Consider the following 20443-nt stretch of genomic DNA (forward strand, 5'->3'; position numbering starts at 1 on the left):
TTCCAGACAACTGTGCATACATGATAATGTGGTGCGTGGATTTGCTCCAACATCATGAACTGATTTGGGACTTTGTAATTCTGAGATGTTTTCTTCTCTGATTTTGGGGATACCTGCAAAGTAGGTTACATTGTTGCTGAAAATGTGTTGCTGGAAAAGCGCAGCAGGTCAGGCAGCATCCAAGGAGCAGTAGAATCAATGTTTCAGGCATGAGCCCTTCTTCAGGAATCATTTGGGCTGAGGTTAGACATCAGCCCAACTGTAAGGTGACCCATAATAGAGAACCTGACCAAAGTAAGGCATTGATTTGTTGCTTGCATTTGATGTTGGCACCAGAAGGATTCTGGGAAAGCTTGTAAAAAAGTCATTGTTAGTGTCATTATTGTCGATGGCATTGTTAGCTTTGCAGAACTGACTCCAAATTTGCTCTTACCCTGTCAGATAAGTTGGCATTCTCCTTCACTAAACCACATTTTCACTCACATAGGCATCTTAATATTAATGCCAGGTATCAGCATTAATTTCCCTCATATTGTTTTGGACAAAAGTAAACAAACAATATAAATTGTAATTAATAGTTACAATATGAGTCAAAAATATCCACTTTCTGATTGTCTTGGAATTGACTAGGATGTTTCACTGATCTAGAGTGAGAGACTTCAGTTACTTCCAATGTACTTACCCCAGTGGCTGTGCAGGAAATGCCAGAGAAAATCATGTCCAACTCTAGGCAACTACAGAGTAAACCCAATAACTCACACATAGTATCCAATTCCCACCACTGACCCCCACCCATTACAACCGATCCAACTGCCAACTCACCCACCTATCACCCAATCAAACTGCCAGCTCGCTCACTTGCCACCTTACCCAGATGCTACTGTGGTCAAGCAGCAACAGGCCCAAGATTGAGCATTCTAAAGTGACCCATAGCCATTGAAATTCAGGCCAGACAAAAAATTACCCGAAGTCGAGAGTGTTGTGCTGGAAAGCACAGCAGGTCAGGCAGCATCTGAGGAGCAGGAGAATTGACATTTCAGGCATAAGCCCTTCATCAGAACATAAGCCCTTCCTGATGTCCTTATGTCCAAAATGTCGATTCTCCTGCTCCTCGGATGTTGCCTGATCTGCTGTGCTTTTCCAGCACCACACTGTCGACTCTGATCTCCAGCATCTGCAGTCCTCACTTTCTCCAAGAAATTTAGCCAAACTAAATTAAACAGCAGTCAGCAATTATCAGATACAAAGACCAGTGGGGCCAAGATCTAAAAGGTCATAAAGCCAGGGGAAACCAACTACCCATAGGTAAAGCAGTCAGGGGATTGTGTATTGGAAAGGCTTTGATCAGACTTTATGGCATTTGACATCCAACTAGCGCCTGAGGATGTGCAATTTACACCTCTCCAGCATGGCAACAGAGTAGGGTGCTGGCACAACCCTGTTGAATGCTTTGACCCTACTCATGATCCCATTAACTAAAGGCCACAAAATGGTCCGGAAAGTCGGGAGAAGGGAATAAGAACATACACTTGGACACCATACTCTCAGTGAAGACTCAACCTAGCCCAGCAGCAGACTTCCAACAACATGGAGAGAACCACCTTCATTGAAGAAAGCCAGTCATCCTTTGGAGAAGAAGATGTCCCAGCTCAAACACATTGTTTATAATATCCTTTTTCAGACAAATAGAGCTAGATAGAGCGTAAATGTTGCAGGAATTTGGGAAAAGGTCAAACAGTGTTTTTAATAATAAATATTTGTCAATAAAGTTGACTTGAACTCTAAACCAAATTCTGTGCCCTTTTGTCCACCTCACCAAAAAGAATGCTTGAGTAAAGTGTTTTTAATGTATAAACTGATCAAAGTATCCAAAGCATGGGCAACATCACTTCACCCACTTACCATCTCATCCATATGCCAGCTAACAGGCCTGGCACCTCTTAGACCTGCTACCACAAACACCCCTGCACAGCTGCATCTCACCTACCTGTAACCTCACCCAACTGCCAGCCACTCCTATCAGCTTACTCAGGTTACCCTACCATTTACTTCACCAATCTTATGATCCTATTCATTCACTGAGTCATTCACTTACTTATTCACCCATTCATTAACTTTCAACCTAGGCCTTTACATTTATCTGAAAGCAGCTATAATGCTGTTAATCAAGGTGAGTACGGTGTTCTTTTGTACCATACTCTACATGGACTGAATTTTCTTTTCTAGTAAAGTTCAGCTTGGAAGGTGCTGGAGGAAATGTTGAACTGTAAATAATTGGGACTATGTATTGCTGTTGCATTCAAACACTGATGATTGCTGCATTTCGGAAGGTCTGGGCCTATATTTTAAATCGAAGGTGACATTCTCAGGCAGCTAAAATTAGGGATGTCAATAAAGAATGAGGTCCTTTGGGCTACACCCACATTATTCATCTTTGAGAGAAAAATATTGTAATTTCAGAAGAATCCTTCAGTCAATTTTTTTCAATTGCTAAGTTACTTGCTTCAGAAATTCATGCCTCCAGACGATCTAAGACAGGAGGTTACAGGAGAAACTTGCATTGCAAGACCAGACTGCAAGCCACGCTACAAGTTGAATATTCCTGAGAATAAATGGTCTTGATCTGTTTTCTGTTTGCATAGAAAGCAACACTGAATCATACTTCAAAATACATCATGGAGTGCTAAATTGGTGAGACATGTTGTGGAATATGTGTTAAATTGCTCTAGCAGGTCATGTAAAGGAATGTTACTGATCTCCTTTGCACTGTAAATATCTACGAATCTATTATCTTTTTATAAGGCATATTAACAACTAATTGAAATCAATGAATCACATAGTTTGGTCCTCTCATGGAAGAAAAAAGAAAATAATGCATTCAGAAAGCAACACCATATGGATGTTACACTGTCCTTGATGGCAACTTGAAAACATTTTTGAGCTTCAATTTCTTCCTAAAATGCTGCATTACAATGGTGACTATAGTTCAAAGTATCTCACTGGATTTAAAGTAGTAACAGGACATTCTGAGGTTTTGCTTTATAAATACCAGTGCTTTATTTCACATTATATATGTGTTGCAAAACCTCAGCTCTTTGGATCAAATTTTCAAGTGCTTAAAACTGAGTAACATGGTTAAGTCAAGCACAAAAACTGGATTTGGATGTAATGTGTCAGAACCAAGGCTAAAATGCATAACCATTGAGAATATATTAAACATACATGGGTTGGAATTAGTACGCATTGCTCCTATTTTTGTTTGTAAATTCAGAGTAGAGTACTCTTAGTTGCATTCAAAGTACCCACAGTACATTTGTAGGCATTAGTTCCTTGAGCGTGTTAACTAGAGGCCTATTAAAAGACTCCTGTTTGGTGAGATTAATCCATAATGAGTGAGGCTGATACTGGAACTGGCTCAGCTCAGACATTTTCTCCAACTCCAAGAGCTGCCCATGGAAGTGAATTTCCAAAAAAATGAGGGGCATGGATAGAGTAAATAGACAAGGTATTTTCCCTGGGGTGGAGGAGTCTACAATCCGAGGGCATAGGTTTAGGGTGAGAGGGGAAAAATTTAAAAGGGTCCTAAGGTGTAACTTTTGCACACGGAGGGTGGTGCATGTTTGGAATGAGCTGCCAGAGGAAGTGGTGGACGCTGGTACAATTAGAAAACTTAAAAGGCATCTGGATGGGATGCATATGCGTAGGAAGGGGTTAGAGACATATGGGCCAAGTGCTGGCAAATGGGACAAGGTTAGTTTAGGGTCTCTGGTCAGTGTGGATGAATTGGACTGAAGGGTCTGTTTCATGCTGTACATCTGTATGACTCCTCAAATCTTTAGACTCATAGAATGGAATTAGCACACACCAACTCCATTTGTGATCACCACTCGTAGCCCAGTCTAAATCTCATTCTGAAACTTACCTGTGGTCTGTGACTATGCAGCAGATGGCCCAGAGTCTTTGGGCGACCTGTCTGTGAAAATATGATGAACACTGAACATTTCATCCTGTGTATGTTGGTGATGTCCAATTTCCACTGGTCCTCAAATCTCTTGGTGCATGTTCCACTTCCTTTTCTAATACTATCAACATCACTCTACCTCTTACCCTATCAAACATGTACATAGCTTCTCATTAACTCTATCCAGACTCCTTGTCTCAACTTCCCTCAAGTTGCTAAACATTCTAAAGTTGAAGCTGAATTAATAATAGAGATGTGGCCCTCATTTTCAGATTGCAGCATGTCTCAATATGTGCACCTGTCATTTTCAGGGCCTGACATCAGTGATTGCTCTGTACTTAGAACCTATTTTGGTCCAAATGTTCCCAACTTAGGTCATTTCTAAGAAGAGTCCTGCACCCAGTTGCTGGTGGGCCATTGGTCACTGTGGCTGAGTACATCAGAAGTTGAATGAAGACCAGAGTAACAGCAAACCCAGGAGCATCAATAGACTGCCATGGGGTCAAGGAGCAGCCAGCTCAGGTGGACGTCCCAAATGTAGAGCCCTTAAGCCCATCGGTACAAGAGGAGTACCAAAGATTTTCTCCTGACGCCATTTCCTGTAGGTGAGCCATGCACAGTTTCGATTTAGTCTCTGCATAACCCAGGACACAGTGACGGAGCTCTGCTGGATACTACAGTGGGACCTGAGACTAGCAGGAGCGGGAGGCCAATCTCTCACAGTGGCTGTGAAAGTAGCAGTTACACAATTGGAGCAGGAAATATAACAATGTGATAGGTGCTGAGGAAATGGGGGAGCAGTCTACCGAGGATGAGAACTTTGGGGATGAGGAAGCTGTCCTTGTACATAATAGAGCTCAGCTGTGGTGGGTGCTACAAGCCAGACAGACCTGCTGTTACACACAGGGCAATGAATGAGAGCGAGGAGCAGCAATTATTAAAAATAAATGGTCATTGGTCATCAAGCCAGCATCTAATTTGCATTGAGGGGACAAACTGGAACCTCTATTCATTTGTTGATTGTATTTGCTTTTGCTGACTGTAAATAAAAGCTCATTTTTTGAATTATTGATTGCTTGCTTGTATGTGACATTCCTCCAACGGACAACGACAAGATCTAAAATAGGCATTAGGGACAAAGTAGTGGTGAATTAGAGAGGGTGTTTCGGTGGGGTGTATATTCCTGATGAAGGGCTTTTGCCCGAAACGTCGATTTCGAAGCTACTTGGATGCTGCCTGAACTGCTGTGCTCTTCCAGCACCACTAATCCAGAATGTATGTAAGGACAGGTAAAGTGCTTGGCCTTGTTGTTCAATAGGGAATAGAGTGGGAGAATGGGGTTGTATGTGTGAGGGAGTGTCAGCTCATGCTGTGGGCAGGGAGGTTTTATGACGGCTGTGCCGTTATGTAGCTGGGAGGCATAACACTAAATTGACAATACTTCTCCAGTGGTCTTTTAAAGAAAGCATGGATGCTAGTCTTTCAGTGAATATCTGTTGAATGTAGAGTTCTGAGACTGGCAATTGATGAGGTGAGGCTAGATTTAGGTGAGAGAGAAGCTATGGAGGTGGGATAGATAGTTAATGGGTAGAGGTTGTTCAGATACAGTGAGATATCTCATCAGGCCAAGCAAAGCGAACACCCCAATGAAATTGAACAAAACTGACACTTCGCCAAAGAACTTTCAGCCCAGTATTTCTGATACAAAATTTCAGATGTCAAGCTTTCTCAGCAAGGGCTGGATTGTTGCCTGAGGAAGATTTGACAGGGGACAAGATTCAAGCAGCAGAATTTTGATGGAGCTGGAGTTTCAATCGGGGAAGTCATGGTGTGAAGGTGCCCGTTTTAGACTGGGATGGACAAAGTCAGAAGTCATACGAAGTTATGCCAGGATATGGTCCAACAGGTTTGTTTGAAATCGCAAGCTTTTGGAGTGGTGCTCCTTCACCCGACAACGGAGCAGCACTCTGAAAGCTTGTGATTTCAAATAAACCCAACTATAACCCAATGTCTTGTGATGTCTGATTGAGAAGATGGGAGTGTAACCTGCTGAGTCATTAGACTAGAAAATCTGACAAGGTGAGAGAACTCTCTGAGATTTTAATAATAGGATGTGTGTTTGTTTTTAGTTGTGTAAGTGAGTCATTATTTGTATGAATATTTCCAGTAATATTCGTCTCACAGTAAGCCAAAGTGTCATAGTGTACTTGTGTACATACAACAAAAAGGGAAGAGGGCTGGATGGTACAGTGAAATTTGGGAATCAAGTCCTTACTTGCCCTAGAAGTGTGTCATAACTACCAACAGGTCAATTTATAACCTGGAGTGGTGAAATTAGTTAAACCACAGCAGGTCAGTTGGTATTTCTTATTATCAACACACAGGTGTTGACATAAGAATTCCATTCAAGTGGGGTGCTGGGAAAGACTGAACAGGAAGTCATATTTTATCTTTCGCAACAGGGAGAAAATAAGAGAGAGAGTCAGAAATAGGAAGAGGAACTCAAAGTGACAGAAAGCGTGTGCAGGAATTTGAGTTGTCCAAGCAGTGTTGGTACAAGAAAGCGCTGAGTAATATTCCCTGGCTGATGCAACACATGCCGTGTAATGACATCAACTAATTGTGTGTTTGCCCGGGGCTGAATAAAGAGCCGGCGGAAGCGGGCTTGTTACTTTTAGGAGGGTCTAGTGCAGCAGTGAGGAGACAGACATACTTATACAAGCAGAACCAAGTAGACACGCACAAACGGATGAACACAGAGACCCTCACACACACACACGCAGGTAATCAGTGAAATGAGTCTTGGTAGCCAGAGTCCGATTTAAAGCCACATATCCACCTGCCAGGATATAGCCCCGTGGATCAGGGAGAGTATACCGAGAGACACCAGTGACTCCTTACTGACTCCTCGCAGCATGTCCAGCAGCGCAATATCGGCGATCTCTAGCGGAGACCACCCCAGCGGGGGCACCAAGGCCTTCCTACCCCCTGAGGGGGGCTCCCACCAGCCAAATACCAGCTCCCAGGACAAGGTGCGGCTAAAGAAGAAAGTGACTCTGCTGAGAGGCATATCGATTATCATCGGCACGATCATCGGAGCGGGCATCTTCATCTCTCCCAAGGGAATCCTGCAGCACACTGGCACTGTCGGGATGGCGCTGGTTATGTGGACTGCCTGCGGGATACTCTCGCTTTTCGGTGAGTTCGACTTCACAGACTTTGGGAAGTTCATCTCAAACTTTTCTTTCTGTTTTCCCTCTGATTTGATAATTGGTGCGGGGGGGGGGGGGGGGGGGCGGGGGTGCAGATTCGGTGGAAGAGTAGTTCGTGTGAGGCTGGGACAACAGGTCGTGTCCAAAGCAATGGGATTTTCAGTGTCTGCTTCTCTCCTTGATCTGACAAACAGTGGGAGATAGAGGGAGTGCAATCTACAACTTCAGGAGTGACAACTTTGCCTTTGCTTTAGCCAGTCCTGTCGCTCCAAAACTTCTGTCCGCTGTCAAACTATCACTTGTGATGCTTTGTTGATTAATAATTGTTCTGTATGCGCATACAGTTCCTGTCAAATGTCATGATTTGGAGATGCCGGTGTTGGACTGGGATGTACCAAGTTAAAAATCACACAACACCAGGTTATAGTCCAACAGGTTTAATTGGAAGCACTAGGTTTCGGAGCGACGCTCCTTCATCAGGTGGTTGTGATCAAATGTCACTGTTATATATAATCATACTGATGTGGGAAGGGTATTAATAAGGTAATTTTCATCAGTTTTCCTATAAGATGTTCTGTAAAAGCCCACCTTCTCGGTGTCTCCCTATACCTCCCTATGTAGTGTTACTTTTTAACCAATTGCACAAGCCCATTGGTATGGTTCACTGTTTAAGGTGCTATATAGTGTGACAGTTGGTATTGTATTTTGTAGAAGACATGCTTGTACAGCTCCCCCATCATTCCCCCCCCCAAAAAAAAATCATTGGGAAACAGTTTTGTTATTTACATGGATGAAGGAGGGATCATTCAGAGGACTTTGAAGAAGCAGGAAGAGGCTGGTGATGTAGTGGTTCTGTTTTCTGCAGAGGGCAGTCAGCCTATGGAATACTTGGGTGACTTGTGCAGCGATATTTGAGCATCACCCACCTTCAAAAAGGTGCTGACATGGAGTTCTTTTAAGTAAAGGAGCTGTATCATAAGAGGACAATGGATTAGCAATTACTTATAGACGGTCAATGGCACCATACAGGTTGGTTTCCATAACTTGAATAGATCAAAGAGGAACTTTACAGGGATTTTATTACCATGTAATTAAATGGCTATAAGTAGAAGGACGTGTATGACCATAATACTGTAACTATGATCAGTGTAGGGAGAGCTTGATGGCAACTAGCAACTCATTATCTCCACCAGTAATTAATCCATATTTTCTTTTAGGCTTTTAGATTAAAAAGATTTTCAGAATATTAAAGCATACCTCCACACACATATACAAACATGACCTACTTTGTACTTTTTCTATGGCTACTGTTTTTAAATAAGTGCATGGCTGAAGAAAGGTGGCATTGAATTAACCTGCAGAGGACAGATTTCTAAAGTTAAATGTAACTCTGTGATAGGGCAGCATTTGCTCATTGACTCTGAGTGTACTAAGAATTACACAAACAGTCAATTTAAGATTACTAATTGGAAATGATGCATTGTTGTTCACGATACCTGTAAGGATCTACAAGTATTCATATGCAGGGACTTAGCATCTGCAGACCAAAAGGGATTTGCCCAGACATTGCTTCATTTCTGAAATAAAGGAAAACATCAAGACAATAGTTGGATGGTGCATTCCTCATAGCAATAGAACATAGAACATAGGACATTGAATGTTCCAGCGCAGTAAAGCCCCTTTGTCCTTCAATGATGTGCTGACCTGCGAAATTAATCTGATGCCCATCTATCCTTCACCATTCCATTATTAGCCATATGTATGTCCAATGCCCATTTGAATGCTCTTAACATCGGTGTCTACTCCTGTTGCAAGCAGGCTGTTCCACACCCTTACTACTCTCTGAGTAAAGAAACTACCCTGATATCTGTCTTAAATCTATCTTAAATAGTTGGGCCAATCAGAGCTTATTTACTATTAACCAATCATCATTCTTTTCTCATAAGATCATGAGAACTCGGAGCAGGGGTAGGCCACCTGGCCCTTCGAGCCTGCTCTGCAATGCAGTAAGATCATGGCTGATGTTTTTTGTGGATTCAGCTCCACTTACCCACACTTAATTCCTCTACTGTTCAAAAATCTATCTTTGTCTTAGAAACATTCAATGAGATAGCCTCAACTGTTTCACTGGACTGGAAATTCCAACCCTTTGGGTGAAGAAGTTCCTCCTCAACTCAGTCCTAAATCTGGTCCCTCTTATTTTAAGGCCATACCTCCTAGTTCTAGTTTCACCCACCAGTGGAAACAACCTCCCTGCTTCTATCCTATCCATTCCCTTTAAAGTTGCATCTGTTTCTATAACATCGCCTCTCATTCTTCTAAATTCCAGGCAGTATTGTCCCAGTCTACTTGATCTCACTTCATAAATCAACCCTCTCAACTTCAAAATCAACCTAGTGAACCTCCCCTGCATCCCTTTTAGTGCCACTACATTTCCCACATAGATTAAATTGTTGCTTCCTTGGGAATTTGATATTTTTAGAGCTCTATGGTTGTACAGTATAGAAACAGACTCTTCAGTCCAACTCATCCATGCCAACCAAATTTACTAAACTAATCCAGTCCCATTTGCCAGCATTTGGCCCATATCTATCTAAACCCTTACAATTCATGTACCCATCCAGATGCCTTTTAAATATTGTAATTATACCAGCCTCCACTACTTCCTCTGGAAACTCATTCAATACAAGCACCACCCACTGCATGAAAAAGTTGCCTCTTAGATCCCATTTATATATTTACCCTCTCACTTTAAACCTATGCCCTATCCATACCCCTCATAATTTTATAAACCCTCATAAGGTCACCCCTCAATCTCCGACGCTCCAGGGAAAATAGCCCCACCCTATTTAGCCTCTCCATATAGTTCAAACTCTCCCACCTCAGCACCATCCTTGTAAATCTTTTCTGAACCATTTCAAGTTTAACAGCATCTTTCCTATAGCAGGGAGGCCAGAATTGGACACAATATTCCAAAAGTGGCCCAACTAATATTCTGTACAGCCACCACATGAAATCCCAACTCCAATGTTCAATGCACTGGCCAATGAAGGCAAGTGTACCAAATGTCTTGCTCATTACCCTGTCTACCCAAGATCTCTTTGTTTGGCAACACTTCCCAGGATCCTACCATTAACTGTGTAAGTCCTGCCTTGATTTCCCTTACCAAAATGCAACACCTCATATTTATCTAACTTAATCTCCATCTATAACTCCTCAACCCAATACTCTGAGTTAACCTTCTTCAATGTCCACAACACCACCAGGTTTGGTGCCATCTGCAAGCTTACTAACCATACCAGCTATATCACATCCAAATCATTATATAAATGACAAGAAGCAGTGGACACAACACCGATCCTTGCAGCACACTGGTGGTCACAGGCCTCCAGTATGAAAAACAACCCTCCACCATCACCCTCTGTCTCCTACCTTTAAACAATTTTGTATCCAAATGGCTAGCTCTCCCTGGATTTATCTGTCCTAATGAGTTTGTCAAAAAGCATTGACAACATGTCTCTCTTCAGAAATATTCAAATGTTACCTTATTTCTCCTGCTGTAATAGATGTGTTATAATACCCAGCATGGGAGCAGTCTTATGCAAAATGTAGTTTAAGGTATGTTGGGGGTGTGGGGTGGAGGAAGAGATACTTGGCATGAAAGAGGAAATTAGAATTTTTGGTACCTGTTTCCTGTTGATCGCAGCTCACTAATGCCCTGTATTGATAAGGCACAGTGATGATCTTAGACATGAGGCTGTTCATTAACAGTTTGTGTCTATTCAAACTTACAAGCTGGGAGATACTTTATGAATAGCAACTGCAGTGTATCCTGTATGATCTACAATGATGGTGCCCCATTCTTCAAAACCTTGGTAATTGATTCCAGTGGGAAGGACACCATTCAAGTGAAATGTATTGTCTTGGATAATCTTAAAATGCTTGAGTTTGTGCACTGTATCTATTTAGCCAAATAGTACATAATTCTTCTAACCTGAGGTCTGCTGAATGTGAAAAGACTTTCATGGTTCAAGAGTTCAAGAGGTGAGCAAGTTGATATAAAATATCCAACCTCTTGTCAATTTTCACTGAGTTTCAGAATCTGCATTCAGCATTACTCACCGCAACAGCAATTGTAGCCATTGTCTTATTTCCACATGTATAAAGCCCACAGATGGGGTCAATATATGACTTCTCAGAACTGATATGTGCCCACTCACTTGACATCCTGATCTCCACTACAAAGTCAAGTATAAACTGTGTCATAGAAATAGGAATTCCTATCCAAAATGTGCCTTGTAAAAGTTGCATGCAAATTTCTCTCATTGTAAAAAAACACCTTGTACCACCAGGATACTACCATTTTCCTGAATACACTGCTACTTTTGCCTGAATGGAACCAAACCAACATGTCAACATCTATTTTCTGTGATAGAGACACAAGTGTGCAACTGAAGTTTGGAGTGTTAAAAATCACTTTCATATTGGGATACATTTGCAATCTCTTAGTTCATTTCATGCCTTTTCTTAGGATTCATTGTCTATCATTATCCTAATTACAGTGGCAGAGAAGCTCGGTGGATTTATAGTCTGACTGCTTTCACATTTTTTTTGCACAAGTAATAATGGGCTACAATTTTAAACCGTTATTAAGCTACATTTACCAGACTATGACAAGTCTGTACAACCATGAGAGGTTTATCTAGATGCAAGATCCAATGTAAATAGTTATGATTGTGGATTTTTCCACTGCTCTCCAACATTTCATCCTTATACAAGCAATGACAAGATCAAGACTAACCGTATAGATTTTGACAGATCAGTCATGCACATGACTAATTTCTTATAGTCTCCCCAATTGCTTAAGTAAATTTGTTGCTTCAACAAGAGCACGTTCACTGCAGTGAGATTTAGGAGAGGATGGGGGTAAAGTTCAATGGAACTTTGGAAGAAGAGCTAAGGACATTTTTAAAATCAATCTTGTTGCGTATGTTATGATACATCTTCGGAGCAGATGGGACTTTAACCCAGATCATCAGGTGCACCACAAGAACCCCAAAAGAATTGCTCAAACCTAATATTGCATATACCATGAATATCACTTAAACATTTTAGAAGCAATTAATTGTGGTTGGTGTTGTAACGTAATGTCAGAAATGCTACAACCAACTTATGCATGTGAAACAAAGGGTTGGATAAGGTGTGAAAGGCATAAAGGAGGTGTAAAATCTGTCTTAAAATGTGTCCAAGAGAGTTTTTTAAGCCAGAACATAGAAAGTTCTAAAAGAAAGGTATTGGTATTAAAGCCAAACAAGTGACCAATGTGGCAGTGGTGGAGCATTCAGTGATAGTCACCATAATTCAGTAAGATTGGATAGTTATGGATAAGGGCAAAGAAAGACTGGAAAATAAATGTTCTGATTTGGGAGGGGGGGGGGGGGGGGGGCGGTGGTGTGGGTGGGGAGTGGTGGAGAGGTGAATTTTAATAAGATAAGACAAGATCTGACCAAAGTGGACTGGGAGCAGCAGGTTGCAGGAAAATCCACATCAGAGCAGTGGGAGATATTCAAAAGGGTAATAGTGAGAGTGCAGGACCAACATGATCTCATAAGTGCAAAGGATGGGGCCAGTCCTGAGAACCCTGCGCATTAAGGTATGCACAAGATTGGATAAGAAACATAAAGGAAACTTATAATAGATACTGAAGGCTCAAACCAGCAGATGGTCAAAAGGAGTATGGAAAGGACAGCCAAGAGACAACTTGAGAAAATCCTGGCAAGTAACATTAAGGAAAATCTAAAGGCATTTTGCTAGTGTGTCAGGGGCAAGAGCAGGGAAAAAAATAATTCATTAGCGACCAAGGAGGCAAACTGTGTGGAGCCAGAAGACATAACTGAAGTTTTAAATGATACTTTGCAACTGTATTCACGTTAGAGAAGGATAATGTAAGTCGGGTAATCAGGGAAGGGGCATTGTGATGTACTTTTATAAATTGAGGGTAAGGACATATTAATGGTTTTAGCAGGCTTGAAAGTGGAGAAATCTCCAGGCCCAGAGATAATATATTCAAGGCTGCTTGAGGAAGACAAGGTAGGATATTCCAGGGCTCTAACATTAATTTTCAAATCCTTTCCAGTCCCAAGAAATGGTGCCAGAGGACTAGAGAACTGCTAATGTGAAATCACTATTCAAGAATGTTGGTAGAGATAAACCATGAAATTAGAAGACTGTAAGTTTAACCTTCATGATAGGGAAACTATGGAAAAACATTCTGAGGAACAGAATTAATTTTCACTTAGAGAGCCAATGGGTAATCAAGAATAAACAAACAGTTTTGTGAGGGACAGATCATGTCAAACAAATTTGGTTGAATTTTTCAAGGAGGAGACTCGGAGTGTAGATGTGGGTAGTGTAGTTGATGTAACTTACATGGACTTTGGTAAGGCTTTTGGAAAGGTCTTGTATGACAGACTAGTTAAGAAGCTAAGAGCCCATGGATTCCTTAAGTGGTTTAGCAAATTGAATCCAAAATTAGCTTGGAGTAGGAAGCAGAGGATGCTATTTGAAGGGTGTTTTTGTGTTTGGAAGCCAGTGTCTAGTAGCCCATGGGGCTGGGTTGTTTAGTGATTGTTGTGTAAATCAATGATTTAAACATGAATGTAGGAGGTATGGTCAGTAAGTTTTCAGCTAACACAATAATTTGTGGTGTGGTAAATAGAGAGGAAGAAAGCCTTAGATTCTGATATAGACAAGCTGGTCAGATTGGCTGCACAGTGGCAGTTGGAATTTAATCCTAAAGCATGAAAGGTGATGCATTTTGGGAGAATTAGCAATGCAAGGGAATGTACATTGAATGGGAGAACCCTATGCAGAGGATCAGAGAGACCTTGGTGTGCATGTCCATTGGTCCTTCAAGGCAACAGAAACAGAAATTGCTAGAAATGTTCAGCAGGTCTGTGTATCTGTGGATAAAAATCAGAGTTAGCATTTCGGATCAAGTGACCCTTCCTCAAACTGATGGTGCTAGAAAAAATGTTGGTTTAAACTCAGAAAATACAATGGGGGGAGGGGTACGGAGTAAATGGTAGGGGGTGATAGAGCCCAAAGAGAGAGAAGAGCAGTTGGTCAGACAAAGGAGTGGATAACAATCCAGCTAGGAGGGTGAATAGCTGATAATCGGGACTAATAATGGCTAACAATGTGTGGTGTGTGGGAGTTGGGTAAGGACATGGGAGAACTCAAGCCCTATGTTCTTATTCCAACCCCCCCCCCCCACACACACCAGGCTGTGTTATCACAACCCGTTGTTAGCCATGATTTTGAGATGCCGGTTTTGGACTTGGGTGTACAAAGTTAACAATGACACAACACCTGGTTATAGTCCAACATGTCTTTTTGGGAGCACTAGCTTTCAGAGTGCTGGTCCTTCATCAGGTAGTTGAAGGAGCAGCATTCCGAAAGCCACAGTTAGCCACTAACAGTGTCCATTAACAGCTATTTACCCTCCTAGCTGGATTGCTATCCACTCCTTTGCCTGACCAACTGTTCTCCTCTCTCCTTGGGCTCTATGCCCACCTATCATTTACATTTTACTCCCTCCCTCCTCCCTATGTTCTGCAAATAATCTGGAATTTTCCTTGCAACCAACAATTTCAAGGAAACGTCACTCTGATTTCTCTCCACAGATGCTGCCAAACTTGCTAAGCTTTTTCAGCAGCTTCTGTTTTTGTTTCTGATTTACAGCATCCACAGTTCTTTCAGTTTTTATTTGGTCCCTGAAGGCAGCAGGATAGGTTGATAAGGTAATTAAGAGGGCAAATGGAATGCTGGCCTTCATTTACAAAGCTTTGAATACGAGAACAAGGAGTTTATGATGGAGCTTTGTATAACTTAAGTTAGGCCACAGCTGGAATACTGCATACAGTTTTGTTTGCCCATAATTCAGCAATGAAGAAAGTCTAGATAGGCTAATGTTGGTCTTGGAGCAGTGAAGGGTCAGGAGGTGGGATCTGAATCAGGTGTACAAAGTTCAAAGAGGCACTTTCAAATGGGAAGAAATTCCTCCTTGGTAGAGGGGTCAGTAACCACGGGCACAATGTTGAGGTTTAGAGGGATTTTGAGGACAAATAAATCACCCGGCAGGTTGTGAGCACTTGGAGCTCATAAATGGTCAGGATTGGAGCCTTAAAATCACTTAAGAGGTTTTTAAATGAGTATTTGAAATGCCATGGCATGTAAGGCTACAGGGAGGAGAAAGTGAGGACTGCAGATGCTGGAGATCAGAGCTGAGACTGGGGTGCTGGTAAAACAGGGCAGGTCAGGCAGCATCCAAGGGGCTGGAGAATTGATGTTTCAGGCTTGACCCCCTCAGGCCAAGTGCTGGAAAATGGAATGAGAATAGATGGATACTTGATGACCACTGCAGACATGATGGGCTGAACTGCCTTTTTCTGCGTTGTTAAAAACTCAATGACTCTAAAATTGCACAAAAAGCTCTCCAATAACCTTTTTAAAGATGCTGGTAGCCCTTTTAATACAGATTTCAAATTGGCATTATTTGTGGCAGAGCTTAAACATCAAAGGAGTTTACTGTTTCATATATGCACTCTGAGTATGGAGTAGATATTGAAAAATTAATGATAACTGCATTTTTAATTCTAGGTGAAAATTCCTGGCAGGTAAGTGAAAAGCAAGATTATTACATTAATTTTGAATGTTATTAGGGTGTTTAACTATGAAGACAAGGGGCTTACACAATATTTATTTCTCAACCAACACCAAAACAAGTACAGAATTACTGATTAGTTAATTGTGGCATTTGGGACCTTGCTGTACATGAATTGGCAGCCTGAATTTCCTATATTGTGACATTAACTACATTTCAAAAAGTGCTTACTGCTTTCTAAGTTTGTTGGGATGTCCTGAGGTCTTGAAAGCGTTTATATACACGGAACTCTATTTTTTGCAATTCATCTCAGTCAGTGAGCTGACCACATTTGTCATAGCAAGAGAAATTGAATTGATTGAAGTTAATGGAATTGCTGTGTCTGACATAAAACATACGGATTGAAATTTTGCTGTACAATATTACCTACAGACTTTTTAATTCATTTGATAAATAATTGAACAACTTCAGATTTCACATGAATACTTCAATGTATTTGTTATTAATATAATTCAGTGCAATTTCAAACCAATAGTGTGGAATGTATCAAATTGCATTACACATTTTTTCTTAATATGGCAGATTAAGTTTGGTTTTTACTGTGTTATGTACATGTGCAACTAATGCAAGCAAAGAATTTACAGCAATTTCAGAATGTTTAACTGCTGTTTAAAACCACTAGTTCCAAATACTGAGAAAGTCGCATGCCTCAACAAATTGAAGAAGGGCTTATGTCCGAAACGTCGATTCTCCTGCTCCTTGGATGCTGCCTGACCTGCTGCGCTTTTCCAGCAACACATTTTTCAACAAATTATCTGTCAAGTCAACATGTATTTCTATTTGTAAGTATCGCAACTTGTGGTGAATTTTAATTTATAACAAAGCAATTGCAGATACTGGAAATCTGAAACAAAAACAGAAAGTCCTGGATAAACTCAGCAGGTCTGGCAGCATCTGTGGAGAAAAAGCAGAGTTGACATTAAGTGCAGTGACTCTTCTTCAGGAAATTGGTGGGGTTTTAATACAACCCCCAATTTCTTTTTAATTTGAATCCTTTGCTGGATTGAAGGTATAGATGGAGAAGTTAGGGAACATCTCCGGGACACCCGCACCAATCAACCACTCCGCCCCGTGGCCCAACATTTCAACTCCCCCTCCCACTCTGCCAAGGACATGGAGGTCCTGGGCCTCCTTCACCGCCGCTCCCTCACCACCAGATGCCTGGAGGAAGAACACCTCATCTTCCGCCTCGGAACATTTTAACCCCAGGGCATCAATGTGGACTTCACTAGTTTCTTCATTTCACCTTCCCTCACCTCACCCTAGTTCCAAACATCCAGCTCAGCACTGTCCCCATGACTTGTCCAGACTTGTCCTACCTGACTATCTCCTTTTCCACCTATCCACTCCACCCTCTCCTCCCTGACCTATCACCTTCACCCCCTCTCCCACTCACCCATTGTACTCTATGCTACTTTTTCCCCATCCCCACCCTCCTCTAGCTTATCTCTCCTCGCTTCAGACTCTCTGCCTTTATTCCTGATGAAGGGCTTTTGCCCGAAACGTCGATTTCGCTGCTCCTTGGATGCTGCCTGAACTGCTGTGCTCTTCCAGCACCACTAATCCACAGTAACAATTGTTGACCCACTACATTGTAGTTAACATACCAAGAAACTATCTCCAACATTGCATAATCAGCCTACTTTGTACTATCACTGACTTTGACAGTGATATCATTGTGAAGCTATTTAGAAAGGGATTTGAAACTGTCGAGGGAGTTGTATACAGGCTCCCAAGTAGCTCTTGAGCATCAAGAAATATATCAATGGAGAGATTATATAAGTATTCAACAAATGCATAGTGAATTTAACTAGGGAATTTATCTTTCTGATAGATTTTGGTAAATAAATTAGATTATGTCAGAAAGATAATGAATTTACTTACTGTGTTGTGGCTGACTTTCTCCATAATATATCCTACAAACGTAGAAGAAGCAAGTTAATAGGTAATGAGCTAGATTTGGTATACAGCCTTACATTACAGGGTGTGCAAATGTATCTGATAGTGATCATGAGAGGATTGAATTCAAAATTGTGCTGTGAAGATAGTAATGTGAAACAGTTACTAAGAATCAAGATTTTGTTCAGGCTGACTTCCACATGATAAGACAGAAGACGTCCACAGTAAATCTGGCAACTATGTTAGGAGAGATAGTGGTGTAGTCATAATGACACTTCACTGGGAATGGCTGTGGGGGAAAGAGACTGTCACAAATCTCCTTCTGAATGTGCCTTTGAAAAGAAGGCGTGCAGAGAGATATATTGGTTTGTGCTGAGGTTCACTATGAGCAGATCCATGATGAATTATTCTTGTGCTCCATATTTTGGTCCCTGGGACACAGACAGAGGCAAAATGTCGACTGTGCCTGGAAGACTATCAGTTCGATGAAAGATGCTCTTTGGTGTACCCGAAACTTGTGGATCTTGCATTATAAAGAGTTGACCTCGACCCAGTGTTGCAGACTGGCACATTCCAAGGCCCAAGACTACGTGCTGAGGGATGCACTAAAGCTTGGGGCAGCTGCCATCAAGGCATAGAGGGGTCTGAGGTCTTCGTGCCAAAGAATAATCAAAGAATAATCAAAGAATAATCAAACTATCCCAATGCCTCAAGTGTATGGACATATAAGAGGGAGTGAGGACTGCAGATGCTGGAGATCAGAGTCAGAAAATGTGGCACAGCAGGTCAGGCAGCATCCGAGGAGCAGGAGAATCGAAGTTTCAGACAAAAAGTTCTTCATCAGTAATGTTGGGGGAAAGGGAGGGGACTGGGAGATAAATAGGAGGATGGGGCTGGAGAAAGGTGGCTGGGAAGGCGATAGGTAGATGGAGGTGGGGGTGATGGTGATGGGTCAGAGGGGAGGGTGGAGTGGATAGGTTGGAAGGAAGATGTACAGGTATGATAGTTCAGGAGGGTGGTGGCACGTTCGACTGTTGGATCTGGGATGAGGGGAGGTGAAGAAACTCCTGTAATCGACATTGATGCGGTTGGAGGATCCCAATTATCTGCCCGCAGACCCACCCCCACCCTCCTATTTATCCCTCAGCGCCCCTTCTACACCTGCACCCCACCCCCCCAACAGACACACACACACACACACACACACACAATGGCAGCTGGTGACATTTGAGTTCATATGGTATACCTGAAGTATAAGGCTAATATCAGTAATGCTGACCATGGCAACTGATTATGTGATTGATTAATTCCCTCCAGCGGTGGAGATCTATCCTCTTAGTCTATTGGGCTCCATGTGACTCCAGACCAACAGCAAAGTAGTTGACTCTTAATTGTCCCCTGAGTTATATAGCAAGTCACTTCTTCAAGAGCAGTTAAGGAATACGAGCATTGGCAGTGGTACTCACATTCCATTTAAAAAAAAGTTTTAAAACAGAAGATCAGTGGAAAGTGTTCCAAAACAATTGATTGTGATATAGAGTCAATTTATACCCCTAAGGGGCAAGAGCTCTGCTCACCATAAAAAGAACTATGACAACTACAGGTCATAGAGTCATAGAGATGTACAGCATGGCAACAGACCTTCGGTCCAACTCGTCCATGCCAACCAGATATCCTATCCTAATCTAGTCCCATTTGGCAGCACTTGGCCCATATTCTTCCAAACACTTCCTATTCATATGGGGGGGGGGGGGGGAGGGGGGATTCCATAACTAGAGGCATAAGTTGAGGGCGAGAGGGGAAAAATTTAAAAGAGACCTAAGGGGCAACTTTTTCACGCAGAAGGTGGTGGGTGTATGGAATGAGCTGCCTGAGGAATGTTGGAGGCTGGTACAATTACAGCATTTAAAGAGCATCCAGATGGGTATATGACTGTTTTGCTGTAATGCGCGTTTCGTTTACACAAATTTGCCGTAACACAATTGCTGAATTGGGGACACTGTTTGTAAAGTGCAAACTTTTGAAAAATGTGTGTTGGCTGTAACACAATTACATCAACAACACTTTAAGTACCGTTTCTAAAATGCAAGTTTTCTATAATGCAGGGTTGCACAAGAACGCAACCATTGCGTTATGGAAGAACCACCTGTATTGGAGTATGAGACAAGATAAAACTAAAAGATGCAAACTCTGCCACAAAACCCAAACCTGAGAGAGATACAAAGAGCCAGATGTGCCAACCCAGCAAGAGCTGCAAACAGAAGACATGAAAAGAAACATGGAAGGATTTCAAATTCTGAGGAAAAAGAGCATTAGAAAAAAAAAGTGATCAGTAACAACTTTTATTTTGTATGTCCTGTACATAAAAAGCAGGACAAATCCAATCTCGTACAATCATTGCCCCATTACTCTACTCTTGATCATCAATAAAGCGATGGACTGTATCATCAACAGTTCTATCAAGCACTAGCGATTCCAACAATAACCTGCTAGGTGATGCCTAGTTTGGGTTCAGCCAGGGCCACTCAACTCCTGACCTCATTACAGCCTTAGTTCACACATGGACAAAAGCTGAATTCCCAAGGTGAGGTGAGATTGGGAGCCTTGACATCAAGGCTGCATTCAACCAATTCTGGCATCAAGGAG

General features: G+C 41.9%; 1 protein-coding gene across 2 annotated transcripts in view; it reads left to right on the plus strand.

Annotated features, from left to right (window-relative positions):
• The first annotated feature begins 6492 nt into the window (after positions 1–6492).
• Positions 6493–20443, plus strand: part of slc7a11 (solute carrier family 7 member 11) — a 182218-nt gene continuing 168267 nt past the window's right edge. The window contains exon 1 of one of the 2 annotated variants that reach the window (XM_072584080.1): positions 6493–7159. In XM_072584080.1, coding sequence (XP_072440181.1) covers positions 6877–7159 — 283 coding nt within the window. In that variant the 5' untranslated portion in view covers positions 6493–6876. The remainder of the gene's footprint in view (positions 7160–20443) is intronic. The other variant, XM_072584079.1, reaches the window with a different exon arrangement.

Source organism: Chiloscyllium punctatum, chromosome 14, assembly GCF_047496795.1.
Source record: "Chiloscyllium punctatum isolate Juve2018m chromosome 14, sChiPun1.3, whole genome shotgun sequence".
Lineage (NCBI taxonomy): Eukaryota > Metazoa > Chordata > Chondrichthyes > Orectolobiformes > Hemiscylliidae > Chiloscyllium > Chiloscyllium punctatum.